The 19,351-nt window shown below is 58.8% G+C and overlaps 1 protein-coding gene and 1 long non-coding RNA gene across 2 annotated transcripts; both read left to right on the top strand.

Annotated features, from left to right (window-relative positions):
* Window positions 1–311: 311 nt before the first annotated feature.
* LOC139071422 (proline-rich protein 36-like) lies at window positions 312–14,434 on the top strand. Its single transcript, XM_070553877.1, has 15 exons — window positions 312–414; window positions 565–720; window positions 1,247–1,352; window positions 1,765–1,887; window positions 2,261–2,408; window positions 4,753–4,929; window positions 7,462–7,646; window positions 8,546–8,680; window positions 10,093–10,217; window positions 10,261–10,403; window positions 12,483–12,536; window positions 12,613–12,735; window positions 12,931–13,061; window positions 13,772–14,099; window positions 14,402–14,434. Exons 1-15 carry the CDS (start codon window positions 312–314, stop codon window positions 14,432–14,434), a joined length of 2,070 nt encoding a protein of 689 aa, XP_070409978.1.
* Window positions 14,435–14,741: 307 nt separating this feature from the next.
* LOC139071478 (uncharacterized) lies at window positions 14,742–18,284 on the top strand. Its single transcript, XR_011521362.1, has 4 exons — window positions 14,742–14,952; window positions 15,330–15,380; window positions 15,463–15,520; window positions 18,118–18,284. It is a non-coding gene; the product is annotated as an uncharacterized lncRNA (long non-coding RNA).
* Window positions 18,285–19,351: the final 1,067 nt, after the last annotated feature.

The raw sequence follows: 19,351 nt of genomic DNA, 5'->3' as shown, positions 1-19,351 counted from the left end.
GGCTATTTTTAGATGAGCACATTAGCTGGTTAAGCTAGTGGGAGCTTGCACCATGGGGAAGTGAAAGTTTAATGGTAACTGGGTGGGTAATCCCACGTTTGCGACGTGGTTAGCACCAGTGCCAGGCAATAGCTGAAAATTATAGCTTAAATATAATTAAAAAATAGCTTAAATTTGGTCAAAGTGGCCTTAAAAAAGGTCTTAAAAAGCCTTAAATTTGGCTCCCTTAAACCTGCAGATACCCTGTTAAATAACGAGCTTCCTCCGCATCGTATTTTTTGTTGTAGAATGAAAACATTACATCAACTGCCATGGGGGAAAAGTTCAGTAGACATGTTGTTTACGTTCAGCGTCTCTACTGTCCAGTCAGCGCCAGGTCCCGCGCCACCCTTCCAGTCAGTGCCAGGTCCCGCGGTGGTCCAATAGGCTCCGCCCCCGGGCCAGCCTGTCCAAGAGTCTCCGCCCCCGGGCCAGCCTGTCCAAGAGTCTCCGCCCCGGAGCCAGCCTGTCCAAGAGGCTCCGTCCCCGGGCCAGCCTGTCCAAGAGGCTCTGCCCCCGGGCCAGCCGGTCCAGTTGTCAGCGCACAGTCCGGCGGCACCAGCCAAGGAAGCGGTCCCGTCTGCAGCGGTTCCGCCTCGACTCCAGAAGTTGGCGGCCCCTCCTGCGGCGCCTCCACTCCAGAAATCGGCGGCGCCTCCAGTCCAGAAGTCGATGCCTCCAGTCCAGAAGTCGATGCCTCCAGTCAGGAAGTCGGCGCCTCCAGTCAGGAAGTCGGCGCCTCCAGTCCAGAAGTCGACGCCTCCAGTCAAAAAGTCGACGCCTCCAGCCCGGAGGTCGACGCCTCCAGCCCAGATGTCAACGCCCCCAGCCCAGGGGTCGACGTCGCCTCCAGCCCAGGGGTCGACGTCGCCTCCAGCCCAGGGGTCGGCGACGTCTCCTCCTCCAGCCCAGAGGTCGGCGACGTCTCCTCCAGCACAGAAGTCGACGACGTCTCCTCCAGCCCAGAAGTCGACGACGTCTCCTCCAGCCCAGAAGTCGACGACGTCTCCTCCAGCCCAGAAGTCGACGACGTCTCCTCCAGCCCAGAAGTCGACGACGTCTCCTCCAGCCCAGAAGTCGACGACGTCTCCTCCAGCCCAGAAGTCGATGACGTCTCCACCAGCCCAGAAGTCGACGACGTCTCCTCCAGTCCAGAAGTCGACGACATGTCCTCCAGCGTCTCTACCTGCCGAGTCTACCCCTGCAGCGGCTCTGCCTCCGGTCACCGCCGGTCCTGCCCTCGCCAGGTGTGGAGGGGCCACGCCTACAGCCCATCACACGGAGCTCGCCGGCCTCCAAGTGGAGCTTGACCGGCTCCGTCAACTCATCAGCCTCCAGGAGTTCCAGCTGGACACCCTATCCTCCTCGTATCTCCAGGAGAAGGTTTCTGTCCAGCCAGCGGCTCCGCCTCCGGTCCAGTCAGCAGCTCCCTCGTCTCCAGGCCAAAGGACCGAACCCACAGCCCATCCAACAGAGCTCGCCGGTCTCCGAGCTGAGCTGGTCCGACTCCGTCAGATTTTCAGTCTCCAGGAGCTCCTGGTGGACAATCTAACCTCCCTGCTTTTCCAGTTACCGGCTCCACCAGGTCCTGCGCCACCAGTCCAGTCTGCGCCAGGTCCCGCGCCACCAGTCCAGTCAGCGCCAGGTCCCGCACCACCAGTCCAGTCTGCGCCAGGTCCCGCGCCACCAGTCCAGTCAGCGCTAGGTCCCGCGCCACCCGTCCAGTGAGCGCCAGGTCCCGCGCCAGCCGTCCAGTCAGCGCCAGGTCCCGCGGTGGTCCAAGAAGCTAAGTCCCCGGGCCAGCCTGTCCAAGAGGCTCTGCCCCCGGGCCAGCCTGTCCAGTTGTCAGTGCACAGTCCGGCGGCACCAGCCAGGGAAGCGGTCCCGTCTGCAGCGGCTCCGCCTCCACTCCAGAAGTTGGCGGCCCCTCCTGCGGCACCTCCACTCCAGAAGTCGGCGTCGCCTCCAGTCCAGAAGTCGGCGCCTCCAGTCCAGAAGTCGGCGCCTCCACTCCAGAAGTCGGCGCCTCCAGTCCAGAAGTCGACGCCTCCAGTCCAGAAGTCGACACCTCCAGTCGAGAAGTCGACGCCTCCAGTCCAGAAGTTGACGCCTTCAGTCCGGAAGTCGACGCCTCCAGCCCGGAGGTCGACGCCTCCAGCCCAGAGGTCGACGCCTCCAGCCCAGAAGTCGACGCCTCCAGCCCAGACGTCGACGCCCCCAGCCCAGACGTCGACGCCTCCAGCCCAGACGTCGACGCCCCCAGCCCAGACGTCGACGCCCCCAGCCCAGATGTCGACATCGCCTCCAGCCCAGGGGTCGACGTCTCCTCCTCCAGCCCAGGGGTCGACGTCTCCTCCTCCAGCCCAGAGGTCGGCGACGTCTCCTCCAGCCCAGAAGTCGACGACGTCTTTTCCAGCCCAGAAGTCGACGACGTCTCCTCCAGCCCAGAAGTCGACGACGTCTCCTCCAACCCAGAAGTCGACGACGTCTCCTCCAGCCCAGAAGTCGACGACGTCTCCTCAAGCCCAGAAGTCGACGACGTCTCCTCCAGCCCAGAAGTCGACGACGTCTCCTCAACTCCAGAAGTCGACGACGTCTCCTCCAGCGTCTCTACCTGCCGAGTCTACCCCTGCAGCGGCTCTGCCTCCGGTCACCGCCGGTCCTGCCCTCGCCAGGTGCGGAGGGGCCACGCCTACAGCCCATCAGACGGAGCTCGCCGGCCTCCAAGTGGAGCTTGACCGGCTCCGTCAACTCATCAGCCTCCAGGAGTTCCAGCTGGACACCCTATCCTCCTCGTATCTCCAGGAGAAGGTTTCTGTCCAGCCAGCGGCTCCGCCTCCGGTCCAGTCAGCAGCTCCCTCATCTCCAGGCCAAAGGACCGAACCCACAGCCCATCCAACAGAGCTCGCCGGTCTCCGAGCTGAGCTGGTCCGACTCCGTCAGATTTTCAGTCTCCAGGAGCTCCTGGTGGACAATCTAACCTCCCTGCTTTTCCAGTTACCGGCTCCACCAGGTCCTGCGCCACCAGTCCAGTCTGCGCCAGGTCTCGCGCCACCAGTCCAGTCAGCGCCAGGTCCCGCGCCACCAGTCCAGTCTGCGCCAGGTCCCGCGCCACCAGTCCAGTCAGCGCTAGGTCCCGCGCCACCCGACCAGTGAGCGCCAGGTCCCGCGCTAGCCGTCCAGTCAGCGCCAGGTCCCGCGGTGGTCCAAGAGGCTCCGTCCCCGGGCCAGCCTGTCCAAGAGGCTCCGCCCCCGGGCCATCCTGTCCAGTTGTCAGTGCACAGTCCGGCGGCACCAGCCAGGGAAGCGGTCCCGTCTGCAGCGGCTCCGCCTCCACTCCAGAAGTTGGCGGCCCCTCCTGCGGCACCTCCACTCCAGAAGTCGGCGGCGCCTCCAGTCCAGAAGTCGGCGCCTCCACTCCAGAAGTCGGCGCCTCCAGTCCAGAAGTCGATGCCTCCAGTCCAGAAGTCGACACCTCCAGTCGAGAAGTCGACACCTCCAGTCGAGAAGTTGACGCCTTCAGTCCGGAAGTCGACGCCTCCAGCCCGGAGGTCGACGCCTCCAGCCCAGAGGTCGACGCCTCCAGCCCAGATGTCGACGCCCCCAGCCCAGACGTCGACGCCCCCAGCCCAGACGTCGACGCCTCCAGCCCAGACGTCGACGCCCCCAGCCCAGACGTCGACGTCGCCTCCAGCCCAGGGGTCGACGTCTCCTCCTCCAGCCCAGGGGTCGACGTCTCCTCCTCCAGCCCAGAGGTCGGCGACGTCTCCTCCAGCCCAGAAGTCGACGTTGTCTCCTCCAGCCCAGAAGTCGACGTTGTCTCCTCCAGCCCAGAAGTCGACGACGTCTACACCAGCCCAGAAGTCGACGACGTCTCCACCAGCCCAGAAGTCGACGACGTCTCCTCCAGCCCAGAAGTCGACTACGTCTCCTCCAGCGTCTCTACCTGCCGAGTCTACCCCTGCAGTGGCTCTGCCTCCGGTCACCGCCGGTCCTGCCCTCGCCAGGTGCGGAGGGACCACGCCTACAGCCCATCAGACGAAGCTCGCCGGCCTCCAAGTGTAGCTTGACCGGCTCCGTCAACTCATCAGCCTCCAGGAGTTCCAGCTGGACACCCTATCCTCCTCGTATCTCCAGGAGAAGGTTTCTGTCCAGCCAGCGGCCCTGCCTCCGGTCCAGTCAGCAGCTCCCGCGTCTCCAGGCCAAAGGACCGAGCCCACAGCCCATCCAACAGAGCTCGCCGGTCTCCGAGCTGAGCTGGTCCGACTCCGTCAGATTTTCAGTCTCCAGGAGCTCCTGGTGGACAATCTAACCTCCCTGCTTTTCCAGTTACCGGCTCCACCAGGTCCTGCGCCACCAGTCCAGTCTGCGCCAGGTCCCGCGCCACCAGTTCAGTCAGCGCCAGGTCCCGCGCCACCAGTCCAGTCAGCGCCAGGTCCCGTGCCACCCGTCCAGTCAGCGCCAGTTCCCGCGCCACCCGTCCAGTCAGCGCCAGGTCCCGCGCCACCCGTCCAGTCAGCGCCAGGTTCCGCGCCACCCGTCCAGTCAGCGCCAGGTCCCGCGCCACCCTTCCAGTCAGTGCCAGGTCCCGCGGTGGTCCAATAGGCTCCGCCCCCGGGCCAGCCTGTCCAAGAGTCTCCGCCCCGGAGCCAGCCTGTCCAAGAGGCTCCGTCCCCGGGCCAGCCTGTCCAAGAGGCTCTGCCCCCGGGCCAGCCGGTCCAGTTGTCAGCGCACAGTCCGGCGGCACCAGCCAAGGAAGCGGTCCCGTCTGCAGCGGTTCCGCCTCGACTCCAGAAGTTGGCGGCCCCTCCTGCGGCGCCTCCACTCAAGAAATCGGCGGCGCCTCCAGTCCAGAAGTCGATGCCTCCAGTCCAGAAGTCGATGCCTCCAGTCAGGAAGTCGGCGCCTCCAGTCAGGAAGTCGGCGCCTCCAGTCCAGAAGTCGGCGCCTCCAGTCCAGAAGTCGACGCCTCCAGTCCAAAGGTCGACGCCTCCAGCCCGGAGGTCGACGCCTCCAGCCCAGATGTCAATGCCCCCAGCCCAGGGGTCGACGTCGCCTCCAGCCCAGGGGTCGACGTCTCCTCCTCCAGCCCAGAGGTCGGCGACGTCTCCTCCTCCAGCCCAGAGGTCGGCGACGTCTCCTCCAGCCCAGAAGTCGACGACGTCTCCTCCAGCCCAGAAGTAGACGACGTCTCCTCCAGCCCAGAAGTCGACGACGTCTCCTCCAACCCAGAAGTCGACGACGTCTCCTCCAGCCCAGAAGTCGACGACGTCTCCTCCAGCCCAGAAGTCGACGACGTCTCCACCAGCCCAGAAGTCGACGACGTCTCCTCCACTCCAGAAGTCGACGACGTCTCCTCCAGCGTCTCTACCTGCCGAGTCTACCCCTGCAGCGGCTCTGCCTCCGGTCACCGCCGGTCCTGCCCTCGCCAGGTGCGGAGGGGCCACGCCTACAGCCCATCAGACGGAGCTCGCCGGCCTCCAAGTGGAGCTTGACCGGCTCCGTCAACTCATCAGCCTCCAGGAGTTCCAGCTGGACACCCTATCCTCCTCGTATCTCCAGGAGAAGGTTTCTGTCCAGCCAGCGGCTCCGCCTCCGGTCCAGTCAGCAGCTCCCTCATCTCCAGGCCAAAGGACCGAACCCACAGCCCATCCAACAGAGCTCGCCGGTCTCCGAGCTGAGCTGGTCCGACTCCGTCAGATTTTCAGTCTCCAGGAGCTCCTGGTGGACAATCTAACCTCCCTGCTTTTCCAGTTACCGGCTCCACCAGGTCCTGCGCCACCAGTCCAGTCTGCGCCAGGTCCCGCGCCACCAGTCCAGTCAGCGCCAGGTCCCGCGCCACCAGTCCAGTCTGCGCCAGGTCCCGCGCCACCAGTCCAGTCTGCGCCAGGTCCCGCGCCACCAGTCCAGTCAGCGCTAGGTCCCGCGCCACCCGACCAGTGAGCGCCAGGTCCCGCGCTAGCCGTCCAGTCAGCGCCAGGTCCCGCGGTGGTCCAAGAGGCTCCGTCCCCGGGCCAGCCTGTCCAAGAGGCTCTGCCCCCGGGCCAGCCTGTCCAGTTGTCAGTGCACAGTCCGGCGGCACCAGCCAGGGAAGCGGTCCCGTCTGCAGCGGCTCCGCCTCCACTCCAGAAGTTGGCGGCCCCTCCTGCGGCACCTCCACTCCAGAAGTCGGCGGCGCCTCCAGTCCAGAAGTCGGCGCCTCCACTCCAGAAGTCGGCGCCTCCAGTCCAGAAGTCGATGCCTCCAGTCCAGAAGTCGACACCTCCAGTCGAGAAGTCGACACCTCCAGTCGAGAAGTTGACGCCTTCAGTCCGGAAGTCGACGCCTCCAGCCCAGAGGTCGACGCCTCCAGCCCAGAGGTCGACGCCTCCAGCCCAGACGTCGACGCCCCCAACCCAGACGTCGACGCCCCCAACCCAGACGTCGACGCCCCCAGCCCAGACGTCGACGCCCCCAGCCCAGACGTCGACGCCTCCAGCCCAGACGTCGACGCCCCCAGCCCAGACGTCGACGTCGCCTCCAGCCCAGGGGTCGACGTCTCCTCCTCCAGCCCAGGGGTCGACGTCTCCTCCTCCAGCCCAGAGGTCGGCGACGTCTCCTCCAGCCCAGAAGTCGACGTTGTTTCCTCCAGCCCAGAAGTCGACGTTGTCTCCTCCAGCCCAGAAGTCGACGACGTCTACACCAGCCCAGAAGTCGACGACGTCTCCACCAGCCCAGAAGTCGACGACGTCTCCTCCAGCCCAGAAGTCGACTACGTCTCCTCCAGCGTCTCTACCTGCCGAGTCTACCCCTGCAGTGGCTCTGCCTCCGGTCACCGCCGGTCCTGCCCTCGCCAGGTGCGGAGGGACCACGCCTACAGCCCATCAGACGAAGCTCGCCGGCCTCCAAGTGTAGCTTGACCGGCTCCGTCAACTCATCAGCCTCCAGGAGTTCCAGCTGGACACCCTATCCTCCTCGTATCTCCAGGAGAAGGTTTCTGTCCAGCCAGCGGCCCCGCCTCCGGTCCAGTCAGCAGCTCCCGCGTCTCCAGGCCAAAGGACCGAGCCCACAGCCCATCCAACAGAGCTCGCCGGTCTCCGAGCTGAGCTGGTCCGACTCCGTCAGATTTTCAGTCTCCAGGAGCTCCTGGTGGACAATCTAACCTCCCTGCTTTTCCAGTTACCGGCTCCACCAGGTCCTGCGCCACCAGTCCAGTCTGCGCCAGGTCCCGCGCCACCAGTCCAGTCAGCGCCAGGTTCCGCGCCACCCGTCCAGTCAGCGCCAGGTCCCGCGCCACCCTTCCAGTCAGTGCCAGGTCCCGCGGTGGTCCAATAGGCTCCGCCCCCGGGCCAGCCTGTCCAAGAGTCTCCGCCCCGGAGCCAGCCTGTCCAAGAGGCTCCGTCCCCGGGCCAGCCTGTCCAAGAGGCTCTGCCCCCGGGCCAGCCGGTCCAGTTGTCAGCGCACAGTCCGGCGGAACCAGCCAAGGAAGCGGTCCCGTCTGCAGCGGTTCCGCCTCGACTCCAGAAGTTGGCGGCCCCTCCTGCGGCGCCTCCACTCAAGAAATCGGCGGCGCCTCCAGTCCAGAAGTCGATGCCTCCAGTCCAGAAGTCGATGCCTCCAGTCAGGAAGTCGGCGCCTCCAGTCAGGAAGTCGGCGCCTCCAGTCCAGAAGTCGACGCCTCCAGTCCAAAGGTCGACGCCTCCAGCCCGGAGGTCGACGCCTCCAGCCCAGATGTCAACGCCCCCAGCCCAGGGGTCGACGTCGCCTCCAGCCCAGGGGTCGACGTCTCCTCCTCCAGCCCAGAGGTCGGCGACGTCTCCTCCTCCAGCCCAGAGGTCGGCGACGTCTCCTCCAGCCCAGAAGTCGACGACGTCTCCTCCAGCCCAGAAGTCGACGACGTCTCCTCCAACCCAGAAGTCGACGACGTCTCCTCCAGCCCAGAAGTCGACGACGTCTCCTCCAGCCCAGAAGTCGACGACGTCTCCACCAGCCCAGAAGTCGACGACGTCTCCTCCACTCCAGAAGTCGACGACGTCTCCTCCAGCGTCTCTACCTGCCGAGTCTACCCCTGCAGCGGCTCTGCCTCCGGTCACCGCCGGTCCTGCCCTCGCCAGGTGCGGAGGGGCCACGCCTACAGCCCATCAGACGGAGCTTGCCGGCCTCCAAGTGGAGCTTGACCGGCTCCGTCAACTCATCAGCCTCCAGGAGTTCCAGCTGGACACCCTATCCTCCTCGTATCTCCAGGAGAAGGTTTCTGTCCAGCCAGCGGCTCCGCCTCCGGTCCAGTCAGCAGCTCCCTCATCTCCAGGCCAAAGGACCGAACCCACAGCCCATCCAACAGAGCTCGCCGGTCTCCGAGCTGAGCTGGTCCGACTCCGTCAGATTTTCAGTCTCCAGGAGCTCCTGGTGGACAATCTAACCTCCCTGCTTTTCCAGTTACCGGCTCCACCAGGTCCTGCGCCACCAGTCCAGTCTGCGCCAGGTCCCGCGCCACCAGTCCAGTCAGCGCCAGGTCCCGCGCCACCAGTCCAGTCTGCGCCAGGTCCCGCGCCACCAGTCCAGTCTGCGCCAGGTCCCGCGCCACCAGTCCATTCAGCGCTAGGTCCCGCGCCACCCGACCAGTGAGCGCCAGGTCCCGCGCTAGCCGTCCAGTCAGCGCCAGGTCCCGCGGTGGTCCAAGAGGCTCCGTCCCCGGGCCAGCCTGTCCAAGAGGCTCTGCCCCCGGGCCAGCCTGTCCAGTTGTCAGTGCACAGTCCGGCGGCACCAGCCAGGGAAGCGGTCCCGTCTGCAGCGGCTCCGCCTCCACTCCAGAAGTTGGCGGCCCCTCCTGCGGCACCTCCACTCCAGAAGTCGGCGGCGCCTCCAGTCCAGAAGTCGGCGCCTCCACTCCAGAAGTCGGCGCCTCCAGTCCAGAAGTCGATGCCTCCAGTCCAGAAGTCGACACCTCCAGTCGAGAAGTCGACACCTCCAGTCGAGAAGTTGACGCCTTCAGTCCGGAAGTCGACGCCTCCAGCCCGGAGGTCGACGCCTCCAGCCCAGAGGTCGACGCCTCCAGCCCAGACGTCGACGCCCCCAACCCAGACGTCGACGCCCCCAGCCCAGACGTCGACGCCTCCAGCCCAGACGTCGACACCCCCAGCCCAGACGTCGACGTCGCCTCCAGCCCAGGGGTCGACGTCTCCTCCTCCAGCCCAGGGGTCGACGTCTCCTCCTCCAGCCCAGAGGTCGGCGACGTCTCCTCCAGCCCAGAAGTCGACGATGTTTCCTCCAGCCCAGAAGTCGATGTTGTCTCCTCCAGCCCAGAAGTCGACGACGTCTACACCAGCCCAGAAGTCGACGACGTCTCCACCAGCCCAGAAGTCGACGACGTCTCCTCCAGCCCAGAGGTCGACTACGTCTCCTCCAGCGTCTCTACCTGCCGAGTCTACCCCTGCAGTGGCTCTGCCTCCGGTCACCGCCGGTCCTGCCCTCGCCAGGTGCGGAGGGACCACGCCTACAGCCCATCAGACGAAGCTCGCCGGCCTCCAAGTGTAGCTTGACCGGCTCCGTCAACTCATCAGCCTCCAGGAGTTCCAGCTGGACACCCTATCCTCCTCGTATCTCCAGGAGAAGGTTTCTGTCCAGCCAGCGGCCCCGCCTCCGGTCCAGTCAGCAGCTCCCGCGTCTCCAGGCCAAAGGACCGAGCCCACAGCCCATCCAACAGAGCTCGCCGGTCTCCGAGCTGAGCTGGTCCGACTCCGTCAGATTTTCAGTCTCCAGGAGCTCCTGGTGGACAATCTGACCTCCCTGCTTTTCCAGTTACCGGCTCCACCAGGTCCTGCGCCACCAGTCCAGTCTGCGCCAGGTCCCGCGCCACCAGTCCAGTCTGCGCCAGGTCCCGCGCCACCAGTCCAGTCAGCGCCAGGTCCCGCGCCACCAGTCCAGTCAGCGCCAGGTCCCGCGCCACCAGTCCAGTCAGCGCCAGGTCCCGTGCCACCCGTCCAGTCAGCGCCAGGTCCCGCGCCACCCGTCCAGTCAGCGCCAGGTCCCGCGCCACCCATCCAGTCAGCGCCAGGTTCCGCGCCACCCGTCCAGTCAGCGGCAGGTCCCGCGCCACCTTTCCAGTCAGTGCCAGGTCCCGCGGTGGTACAATAGGCTCCGCCCCCAGGCCAGCCTGTCCAAGAGTCTCCGCCCCGGAGCCAGCCTGTCCAAGAGGCTCCGTCCCCGGGCCAGCCTGTCCAAGAGGCTCTGCCCCCGGGCCAGCCGGTCCAGTTGTCAGCGCACAGTCCGGCGGCACCAGCCAAGGAAGCGGTCCCGTCTGCAGCGGTTCCGCCTCGACTCCAGAAGTTGGCGGCCCCTCCTGCGGCGCCTCCACTCCAGAAATCAGCGGCGCCTCCAGTCCAGAAGTCGATGCCTACAGTCCAGAAGTCGATGCCTCCAGTCAGGAAGTCGGCGCCTCCAGTCAGGAAGTCGGCGCCTCCAGTCCAGAAGTCGACGCCTCCAGTCCAAAAGTCGACGCCTCCAGCCCGGAGGTCGACGCCTCCAGCCCAGATGTCAACGCCCCCAGCCCAGGGGTCGACGTCGCCTCCAGCCCAGGGGTCGACGTCTCCTCCTCCAGCCCAGAGGTCGGCGACGTCTCCTCCTCCAGCCCAGAGGTCGGCGACGTCTCCTCCTCCAGCCCAGAGGTCGGCGACGTTTCCTCCAGCCCAGAAGTCGACGACGTCTCCTCCAGCCCAGAAGTCGACGACGTCTCCTCCAACCCAGAAGTCGACGACGTCTCCTCCAGCCCAGAAGTCGACGACGTCTCCTCCAGCCCAGAAGTCGACGACGTCTCCACCAGCCCAGAAGTCGACGACGTCTCCTCCACTCCAGAAGTCGACGACGTCTCCTCCAGCGTCTCTACCTGCCGAGTCTACCCCTGCAGCGGCTCTGCCTCCGGTCACCGCCGGTCCTGCCCTCGCCAGGTGCGGAGGGGCCACGCCTACAGCCCATCAGACGGAGCTCGCCGGCCTCCAAGTGGAGCTTGACCGGCTCCGTCAACTCATCAGCCTCCAGGAGTTCCAGCTGGACACCCTATCCTCCTCGTATCTCCAGGAGAAGGTTTCTGTCCAGCCAGCGGCTCCGCCTCCGGTCCAGTCAGCAGCTCCCTCATCTCCAGGCCAAAGGACCGAACCCACAGCCCATCCAACAGAGCTCGCCGGTCTCCGAGCTGAGCTGGTCCGACTCCGTCAGATTTTCAGTCTCCAGGAGCTCCTGGTGGACAATCTAACCTCCCTGCTTTTCCAGTTACCGGCTCCACCAGGTCCTGCGCCACCAGTCCAGTCTGCGCCAGGTCCCGCGCCACCAGTCCAGTCAGCGCCAGGTCCCGCGCCACCAGTCCAGTCTGCGCCAGGTCCCGCGCCACCAGTCCAGTCAGCGCTAGGTCCCGCGCCACCCGACCAGTGAGCGCCAGGTCCCGCGCTAGCCGTCCAGTCAGCGCCAGGTCCCGCGGTGGTCCAAGAGGCTCCGTCCCCGGGCCAGCCTGTCCAAGAGGCTCTGCCCCCGGGCCAGCCTGTCCAGTTGTCAGTGCACAGTCCGGCGGCACCAGCCAGGGAAGCGGTCCCGTCTGCAGCGGCTCCGCCTCCACTCCAGAAGTTGGCGGCCCCTCCTGCGGCACCTCCACTCCAGAAGTCGGCGGCGCCTCCAGTCCAGAAGTCGGCGCCTCCACTCCAGAAGTCGGCGCCTCCAGTCCAGAAGTCGATGCCTCCAGTCCAGAAGTCGACACCTCCAGTCGAGAAGTCGACAACTCCAGTCGAGAAGTTGACGCCTTCAGTCCGGAAGTCGACGCCTCCAGCCCGGAGGTCGACGCCTCCAGCCCAGAGGTCGACGCCTCCAGCCCAGACGTCGACGCCCCCAGCCCAGACGTCGACGCCCCCAGCCCAGACGTCGACGCCTCCAGCCCAGACGTCGACGCCCCCAGCCCAGACGTCGACGTCGCCTCCAGCCCAGGGGTCGACGTCTCCTCCTCCAGCCCAGGGGTCGACGTCTCCTCCTCCAGCCCAGAGGTCGGCGACGTCTCCTCCAGCCCAGAAGTCGACGACGTCTCCTCCAGCCCAGAAGTCGACGACGTCTCCTCCAGCCCAGAAGTCGACGACGTCTCCTCCAGCCCAGAAGTCGACGACGTCTCCTCCAGCCCAGAGGTCGGCGACGTCTCCTCCAGCCCAGAAGTCGACGACGTCTCCTCCAGCCCAGAAGTCGACGACGTCTCCTCCAGCCCAGAAGTCGACGACGTCTCCTCCAGCCCAGAAGTCGACGACGTCTCCTCCAGCCCAGAAGTCGACGACGTCTCCTCCAGCCCAGAAGTCGACGACGTCTACACCAGCCCAGAAGTCGACGACGTCTCTACCAGCCCAGAAGTCGACTACGTCTCCTCCAGCGTCTCTACCTGCCGAGTCTACCCCTGCAGTGGCTCTGCCTCCGGTCACCGCCGGTCCTGCCCTCGCCAGGTGCGGAGGGACCACGCCTACAGCCCATCAGACGAAGCTCGCCGGCCTCCAAGTGTAGCTTGACTGGCTCCGTCAACTCATCAGCCTCCAGGAGTTCCAGCTGGACACCCTATCCTCCTCGTATCTCCAGGAGAAGGTTTCTGTCCAGCCAGCGGCCCCGCCTCCGGTCCAGTCAGTAGCTCCCGCGTCTCCAGGCCAAAGGACCGAGCCCACAGCCCATCCAACAGAGCTCGCCGGTCTCCGAGCTGAGCTGGTCCGACTCCGTCAGATTTTCAGTCTCCAGGAGCTCCTGGTGGACAATCTAACCTCCCTGCTTTTCCAGTTACCGGCTCCACCAGGTCCTGCGCCACCAGTCCAGTCTGCGCCAGGTCCCGCACCACCCGTCCAGTCAGCGCCAGGTTCCGCGCCACCCGTCCAGTCAGCGCCAGGTTCCGCGCCACCCGTCCAGTCAGCGCCAGGTCCCGCGGTGGTCCAAGAGTCTCCGCCCCCGGGCCAGCCTGTCCAGTTGTCAGCGCACAGTCCGGCGGAACCAGCCAGGGGAGCGGTCCCGTCTGCAGCGGCTCCACCTCCACTCCAGAAGTTGGTGGCCCCTCCTGCGGCGCCTCCACTCCAGAAGTCGGCGGCGCCTCCACTCCACAAGTCGGCGGCGCCTCCAGTCCAGAAGTCGACGCCTCCAGTCCAGAAGTCGACGCCTCCAGCCCGGAAGTCGACGCCTCCAGCCCGGAAGTCGACGCCTCCAGCCCGGAGGTCGACGCCTCCAGCCCAGAGGTCGACGCTTCCAGACCAGACGTCGACGCCTCCAGCCCAGACGTCGACGTCGCCTCCAGCCCAAGGGTCAACGTCTCCTCCTCCAGCTCAGAGTTCAACTCCTCCTCCTCCAGCCCAGAGGTCGGCGACGTCTCCTCCAGCCCAGAAGTCAACGACGTCTCCTCCAGCCCAGAGGTCGACGACGTCTCCTCCAGCCCAGAAGTCGACGACGTCTCCTCCAGCCCAGAAGTCGACGACGTCTCCTCCAGCCCAGAAGTCGACGTTGTCTCCTCCAGCCCAGAAGTCGACGACGTCTCCTCCAGCCCAGAAGTCGACGACGTCTCCACCAGCCCAGAAGTCGTTGACGTCTCCACCAGCCCAGAAGTCGACGACGTCCCCACCAGCCCAGAAGTCGACGAAGTCTCCTCCAGTCCAGAAGTCGACGACGTCTCCTCCAGTCCAGAAGTCGACAACGTCTCCTCCAGTCCAGAAGTCGACTACGTCTCCTCCAGCGTCTCTACCTGCCGAGTCTACCCCTGCAGCGGCTCTGCCTCTGGTCACCGCCGGTCCTGCCCTCGCCAGGCGCGAGCCTCCCAGAGCCCGCCGCCGTCTCTTCCTCTGCCCCAGACGCAGGCCCCCCCAGAGCCTGTCACCGTCTCCTCCTCTGCCCCAGACGCAGGCCCCCCAGAGCCCGTTGTCGTCTCCTCCTCTGTCCCAGACGTAGGCCCCTCAGAGCCCGTCGCCGTCTCCTCCTCTGCCCCAGACGCAGGCCCCTGGACTCTACTGGTCCCTGCCTCTTCTCCAACAATCTCTCGGTTCTTCTCGGCCCTCCTTCCTGGTCCCCCTCCTCCCGCCCTGCTCTGTGTTCCTGTGGGCGTCTGGAATCCGCTCTCTGGGGGGTGGGGTGGGGTGGGGGGGGGGGGGTGCTTTTATTGTGGGCAGTATAAGGTACACCTGTGCACTACTCATGATGTCGGATCAGCATCTTGATGTGGCATACCTGTGAGGTGGGATGGATTATGTCACACCCTGTCCTGTTTCCCCATTCTGTTCAGTCATGTGTCTCTGTTAATTGCTCCCACCTACCTCTCTTTTTCCAATCACCCAAGCTCCCAGCCCTCATGTATTTAAACCCTCTCGGTTCTGTGTCTTTTGACGGTTTATTGTTTCAGTGTCCAGCGCGTTTTTATATTAAACTTTACTAAACGTTCGTGTCTATCTGCCTGCCTTCCTCACCCGCATGTGGATCCTCACCTCCGCTTCACTCACCAGCATGCCGTGACAGATTATCTCAGCAATGCAGAAGTGCTCACTATCACACATTTAGATTGATTTGTGAACAATGTTTGAGAAAAATGGTAATATTGTGTATCTGGAATGTATTTTAGATCTTTATGTCCATCTCATGGAAAATCGGAGCAGAAACAAAGGTGTTGCGTTTATATTTTTGTTGAGTGTATGTGTAAATGCGGTGTTGGTCAGAACTTCAGAATCTCGGAAAGCGGCGTCTCTGGATGAAAAAGAATTTGGTTTGTTCTAAACTATGATGTTATCTTCAGAAGCACATTCAGACGCAATCTCTGTGTTCTACCTCACCCTTTTGATGACCTTCGTCACGGATTCGGAGGTCAGAGAGGCAGGATGACCTCTGGGCACCCAGGTCCGGTAGATTGACTGCGAGCACCGACTTCTCCGGTCCAAAAGATATCACCACGCAGCACAGGTTGGAATCAGCTTGCGTCTCAGGAATAACTCTTAAGGAGTTGAACAATATCAGCTTTGTTCTGCATGAACTGTTTGCTGTCTCAGCTTTGTAGGTGCAAAAAGGTTTTGATGATGTGTCAAAATCTTTGATTATTAAAGAGATATGCTAAAGATGGCCGGTCTGAAGCTTTCTCTAGAACTGGCAAATCACTCAAAGTGACTTAGTTTTAAAGAATTTATGTTATGATTTTCACAGTCAATCAGAGGCTGACAGGAAAGATGTTACCAAGACAACTCAGAAACACGCCTTCTTTAATATGGAAGTCCTGACTGGTAAAGAAAACAAGTTATGTGTTGTAGTCTAACTTAACTGTACTTGTTATTGTGGATGTGCAGGTGTGAGGACCTTGTCGTCAAAACATCTGAGGAGACAGAAAAATGGGAACGGTGCGGTAAAGTTATGAGGAAAAACAGTTCAGAAGTTAACCTTTCTACCTATTACTTACCTAAAAATGTTTTTGTGTAACAGATGATGCATTCTGGATAATTGGAGTGTCGAGAAAACCGGATGACTTTTGAACGTTTTGGTGAGTAGGCAGTTTTAAGACCGCTAACGGACTAGCAGCAAAAGCTTATCTTAAAGTGAAACTGAGTTGGAAAAAACTTATTTATGTGCTAAAACGTTTAAGTACCAGTTCACTGACAGTATGTTGAAAATGTATTGGTTTTAATCACTAGTATGAAGCTAGTCTGGTGACATTGGGGGGGGGAACCTTGCCACGCAGTCGTGGCCGCAAGTTATTTTTCCCCCTCAAATGTCACCAGACAGGCACCATTATAGGAGTTTTCCATTTGCTGTAACATTTTTTCTTTGCCAAATAACCTCCACTTTGTACAGCGATACTGCTAAAAGATGGTGATGAAACCAGAGACCTGATTTTTTTATGAATGGGTAAATTAAATGATTCTGTACTTAATTATTTAAAGAAAACTTCACATCTGTGAAAACACTTTTGTTAAAAACAGATTTACAGCCATGATTTAAGGTTATATTTTTATCTTTTGGGAAGAAATTATTACAAAGAAAATCATTGTAATAAAAATGGATTTTTGTAAAGATTTATTGTGCTCAATAGTAATCTTTGACATGCTATATACAGGGTACATGTGCTATATATGACTATCAAAGGTATTGGCCAGACTCAGCATTAAAATTGTAAAAATTCAGTGTAACTATACTTTACCAATTATATAAATATGAACTTGGTTCAGTTTTTCATTTTGTTAAAGAGCAAGTCACCCTCAAATCAACTTTTTTGCTATTAAACTATATAAATGAGTCTCTAATCGTTAGAGGTATAACAGTACGCTAAAATCGTATCCGATTCGGTTCAGTGTTTTGAAGAGCTCAGTTCAAATCGTTTTCTGTATATTATTATATTTATTTATTTTTTGTCTGAAGCGGCTTCTGTAGTGAGCAGAACCAGGTGTCCTCACAAGCTGCTGATCTAGTATGATGTCTTTAAATATTTCACAGTTTATTTGCGCAGCTATGAGTGTCACTCTCATACGTGTTTGACTGTTGATGCGCCTTGTTTTTATTTCTGCAGTGAGCCTTGAAAACTCAACTCAGACTGCCCACTTTCTTCTTTAAAACTCATATTAGAGGGTATCCGCAGGTCCTTAAAAAGTCTTAAAGTTTTAAATTTGCTTTTTTAAATTTAAGGTCTTAAAAATCATTAGAAATGACAAATAATCCTTAATTACAGTTTCCAAATGTCTTAAATTACCAAAGACCCAATGAACAAGAATTTGTAGTTAGTGTTCAGCATTTTTTGTTTATGATATTGGCATAAGTGGAACTGTACACATTCAGTTGGTTGTGAAAGGGGACTATTTTTAGATGAGCACATTAGCTGGTTAAGCTAGTGGGAGCTTGCACCATGGGGAAGTGCAAGTTTAATGGTAACTGGGTGGGTAATCCCACGTTTGCGACGTGGTTAGCACCAGTGCCAGGCAATAGCTGAAAATTATAGCTTAAATATAATTAAAAAATAGCTTAAATTTGGTCAAAGTGGCCTTAAAAAAGGTCTTAAAAAGCCTTAAATTTGGCTCCCTTAAACCTGCAGATACCCTGTTAAATAACGAGCTTTCTCCGCATCGTATTTTTTGTTGTAGAATGAAAACATTACATCAACTGCCGTGGGGGAAAAGTTCAGTAGACATGTTGTTTACGTTCAGCGTCTCTACTGTCTCCACAGTAGCAGCGACAGCCAGCTGGTTTGATCTGCTCAGAAAGACGTTGATCAGAATTTGCAGATCACCTTTTTTAATCGGAGATCAGGTGCGTGCAACCATCATGCGTCACTCAATACAGCGTCGGTGCGGAAACTCGCCTATGAACTTTGATCTGCTGCACTTAAATCATGCAAACAAAATTTCATTATTTAATGGAAAATGAACCAAAATGGTACGCAAGTGGCCCGAACCGTTAAACCCCTAATATATACATGCAGCTGTAAAATTGGCAGCACATAATTTTGTTTTTTTTCTGTAGATTACTGAATTACACATCAGGACAGCATGATGGAGTTAAGACCTGTAGTCAGCTGAGAGCTCCCGGTGGTACAAGCACAAAAATTAAATATTTAACAAAAGTAAACAAACTGTACCGATTTTGGTTCTTAAGACTAACAGAATCCTTCCCGGTGTCCAAATCGGGTCGCGGGTCTTCTGCGTCAAACGGTCCAACACATGTCTGCACCTCCGTTAGTGATATCCAGCTAGCGGGGTCGGAGTTCGGTTGAACTTCTCCGGTAATCATCCCAGAGAAAAAAACAATCTGACCGACTAGCAGAGGCTTCAGAAGCTACATCTTGACTGATGACACATTGTTCTCAGCTATAACTCTTAACACAGAAACATCGTAGTCAGGTGCTTTTTCTTCAGACCTCCTGTGAAACGTCACCAGCTGTCCAGGGCTTAGACCTGAAGCTAGTTTCTGTTTTTCCCGTGCCAGTCAGAAACATCAGATTTTCTTCAAATTCCAGCCGTGAAAATCCAAAAACATTTTTCATTGAGGTTTTATACTTTAAACATGCCATTCAAAGGAATTTAGCCTGTGGCCAATATCATTAAGATAGATTTTGAGTACTAGATAGTAAAGCCTCTATTCTGTGGTTAGAAGTCTCCTCGACGAGGGAGTGGAGAGCCGGACCAGAACACATCATCTCCTTTTCCAAGGGTGATGAACGAGATGTACTGAACCTCACTGAGGAAACAGCACCGGCAGGATTCAGCAGTGTGGTAGGACTGACTTTGGGTTGCAATGATTATGAATTTATAAAAAAAATTTGCCCCCTCAGAGTTTTCATGAATGTTAACTAGATCTATTAAAGCTTAAAGGGCTTTCTGATCAGTTTATCTCTGCTGTCAAATTGGCATTTTTGACATGTGATTCGATGAGGATTAGCTCTCTTCTGGTGGATGAGGGTGGAAATGCATTTTTTGTGTGCCTCTTCCTTGTTGGCTTCACTTTCATACCAGAATTATGGGGGCTGTCGTGGTGGAAATTATTCCATCTAACCACTCCCTGGTTCTTTGGAGGTGACCCTGAAGAGAGATCCACACTTTAAGCTAGGGCTGGGCAATATGGCCTAAAACTAATATCACAATATATTGAGGATTTAACCTCAATAATGATAAATGGACCATAACTGCAGGTAAGTTGTCCACTAGATGGGGCTGTCACATGTATTATATTTAGTCACATTTTTACGCATCTCAAGGTGGTACAGCTTCTTAAAGGGACATGAATGTTGCCCAGCTACACACATCTTTTCATTTTTTTATTATCAAATTTATTGACATGGGAAAAATGATCTCAATAAGAGTCAGAAATTTCGATAACGATACATTTTCGATTTATTGCCCAGCCCTACTTTAAGCCCATTATAATATGTACACACACAAAGATCTTTGGTTGGCTTCTGGTGAGAAGAACACAAGCAGTTCCCTGCCGATGTATCTTCTAACTTTCGACTCTTCTCGTCAGCCCTTTTATTGAATTGCATGAAAATTTTTTTAAATTTTACAACAGTTCCACAATAGACTGGGGCGTTCCCACTTCACAGTCATACACTACTCCTCCTCATGTGAGCGGTCTTCATGAGTTCACAGTCTAAAGCACCTTCTGACTTTCCCTGACCCTCAACATCCAAGACTTTTTCTAAGACTGAACTTGTGATCTCTGGCTCATCAACGAGGTCAAAAGTTTATCAATCAGACACTTCCCCATGACATAACTCGTGATCTTCTTTTGACCACAAGCAGTAAGAGTCAGGCCATTGTTATAGAAACTTTCAACACCAATGTTTTCTGGAACGTTATCTCTGTTAGTCTGCAGCACTTCGACAAAG

This window comes from Nothobranchius furzeri, chromosome 8 (genome assembly GCF_043380555.1).
Source record: "Nothobranchius furzeri strain GRZ-AD chromosome 8, NfurGRZ-RIMD1, whole genome shotgun sequence".
NCBI classification, from domain to species: Eukaryota; Metazoa; Chordata; class Actinopteri; order Cyprinodontiformes; family Nothobranchiidae; genus Nothobranchius; species Nothobranchius furzeri.
The sequence above is the reverse complement of the archived record's forward strand: the minus strand, read 5'-3'. Positions and strand labels throughout refer to the sequence as shown.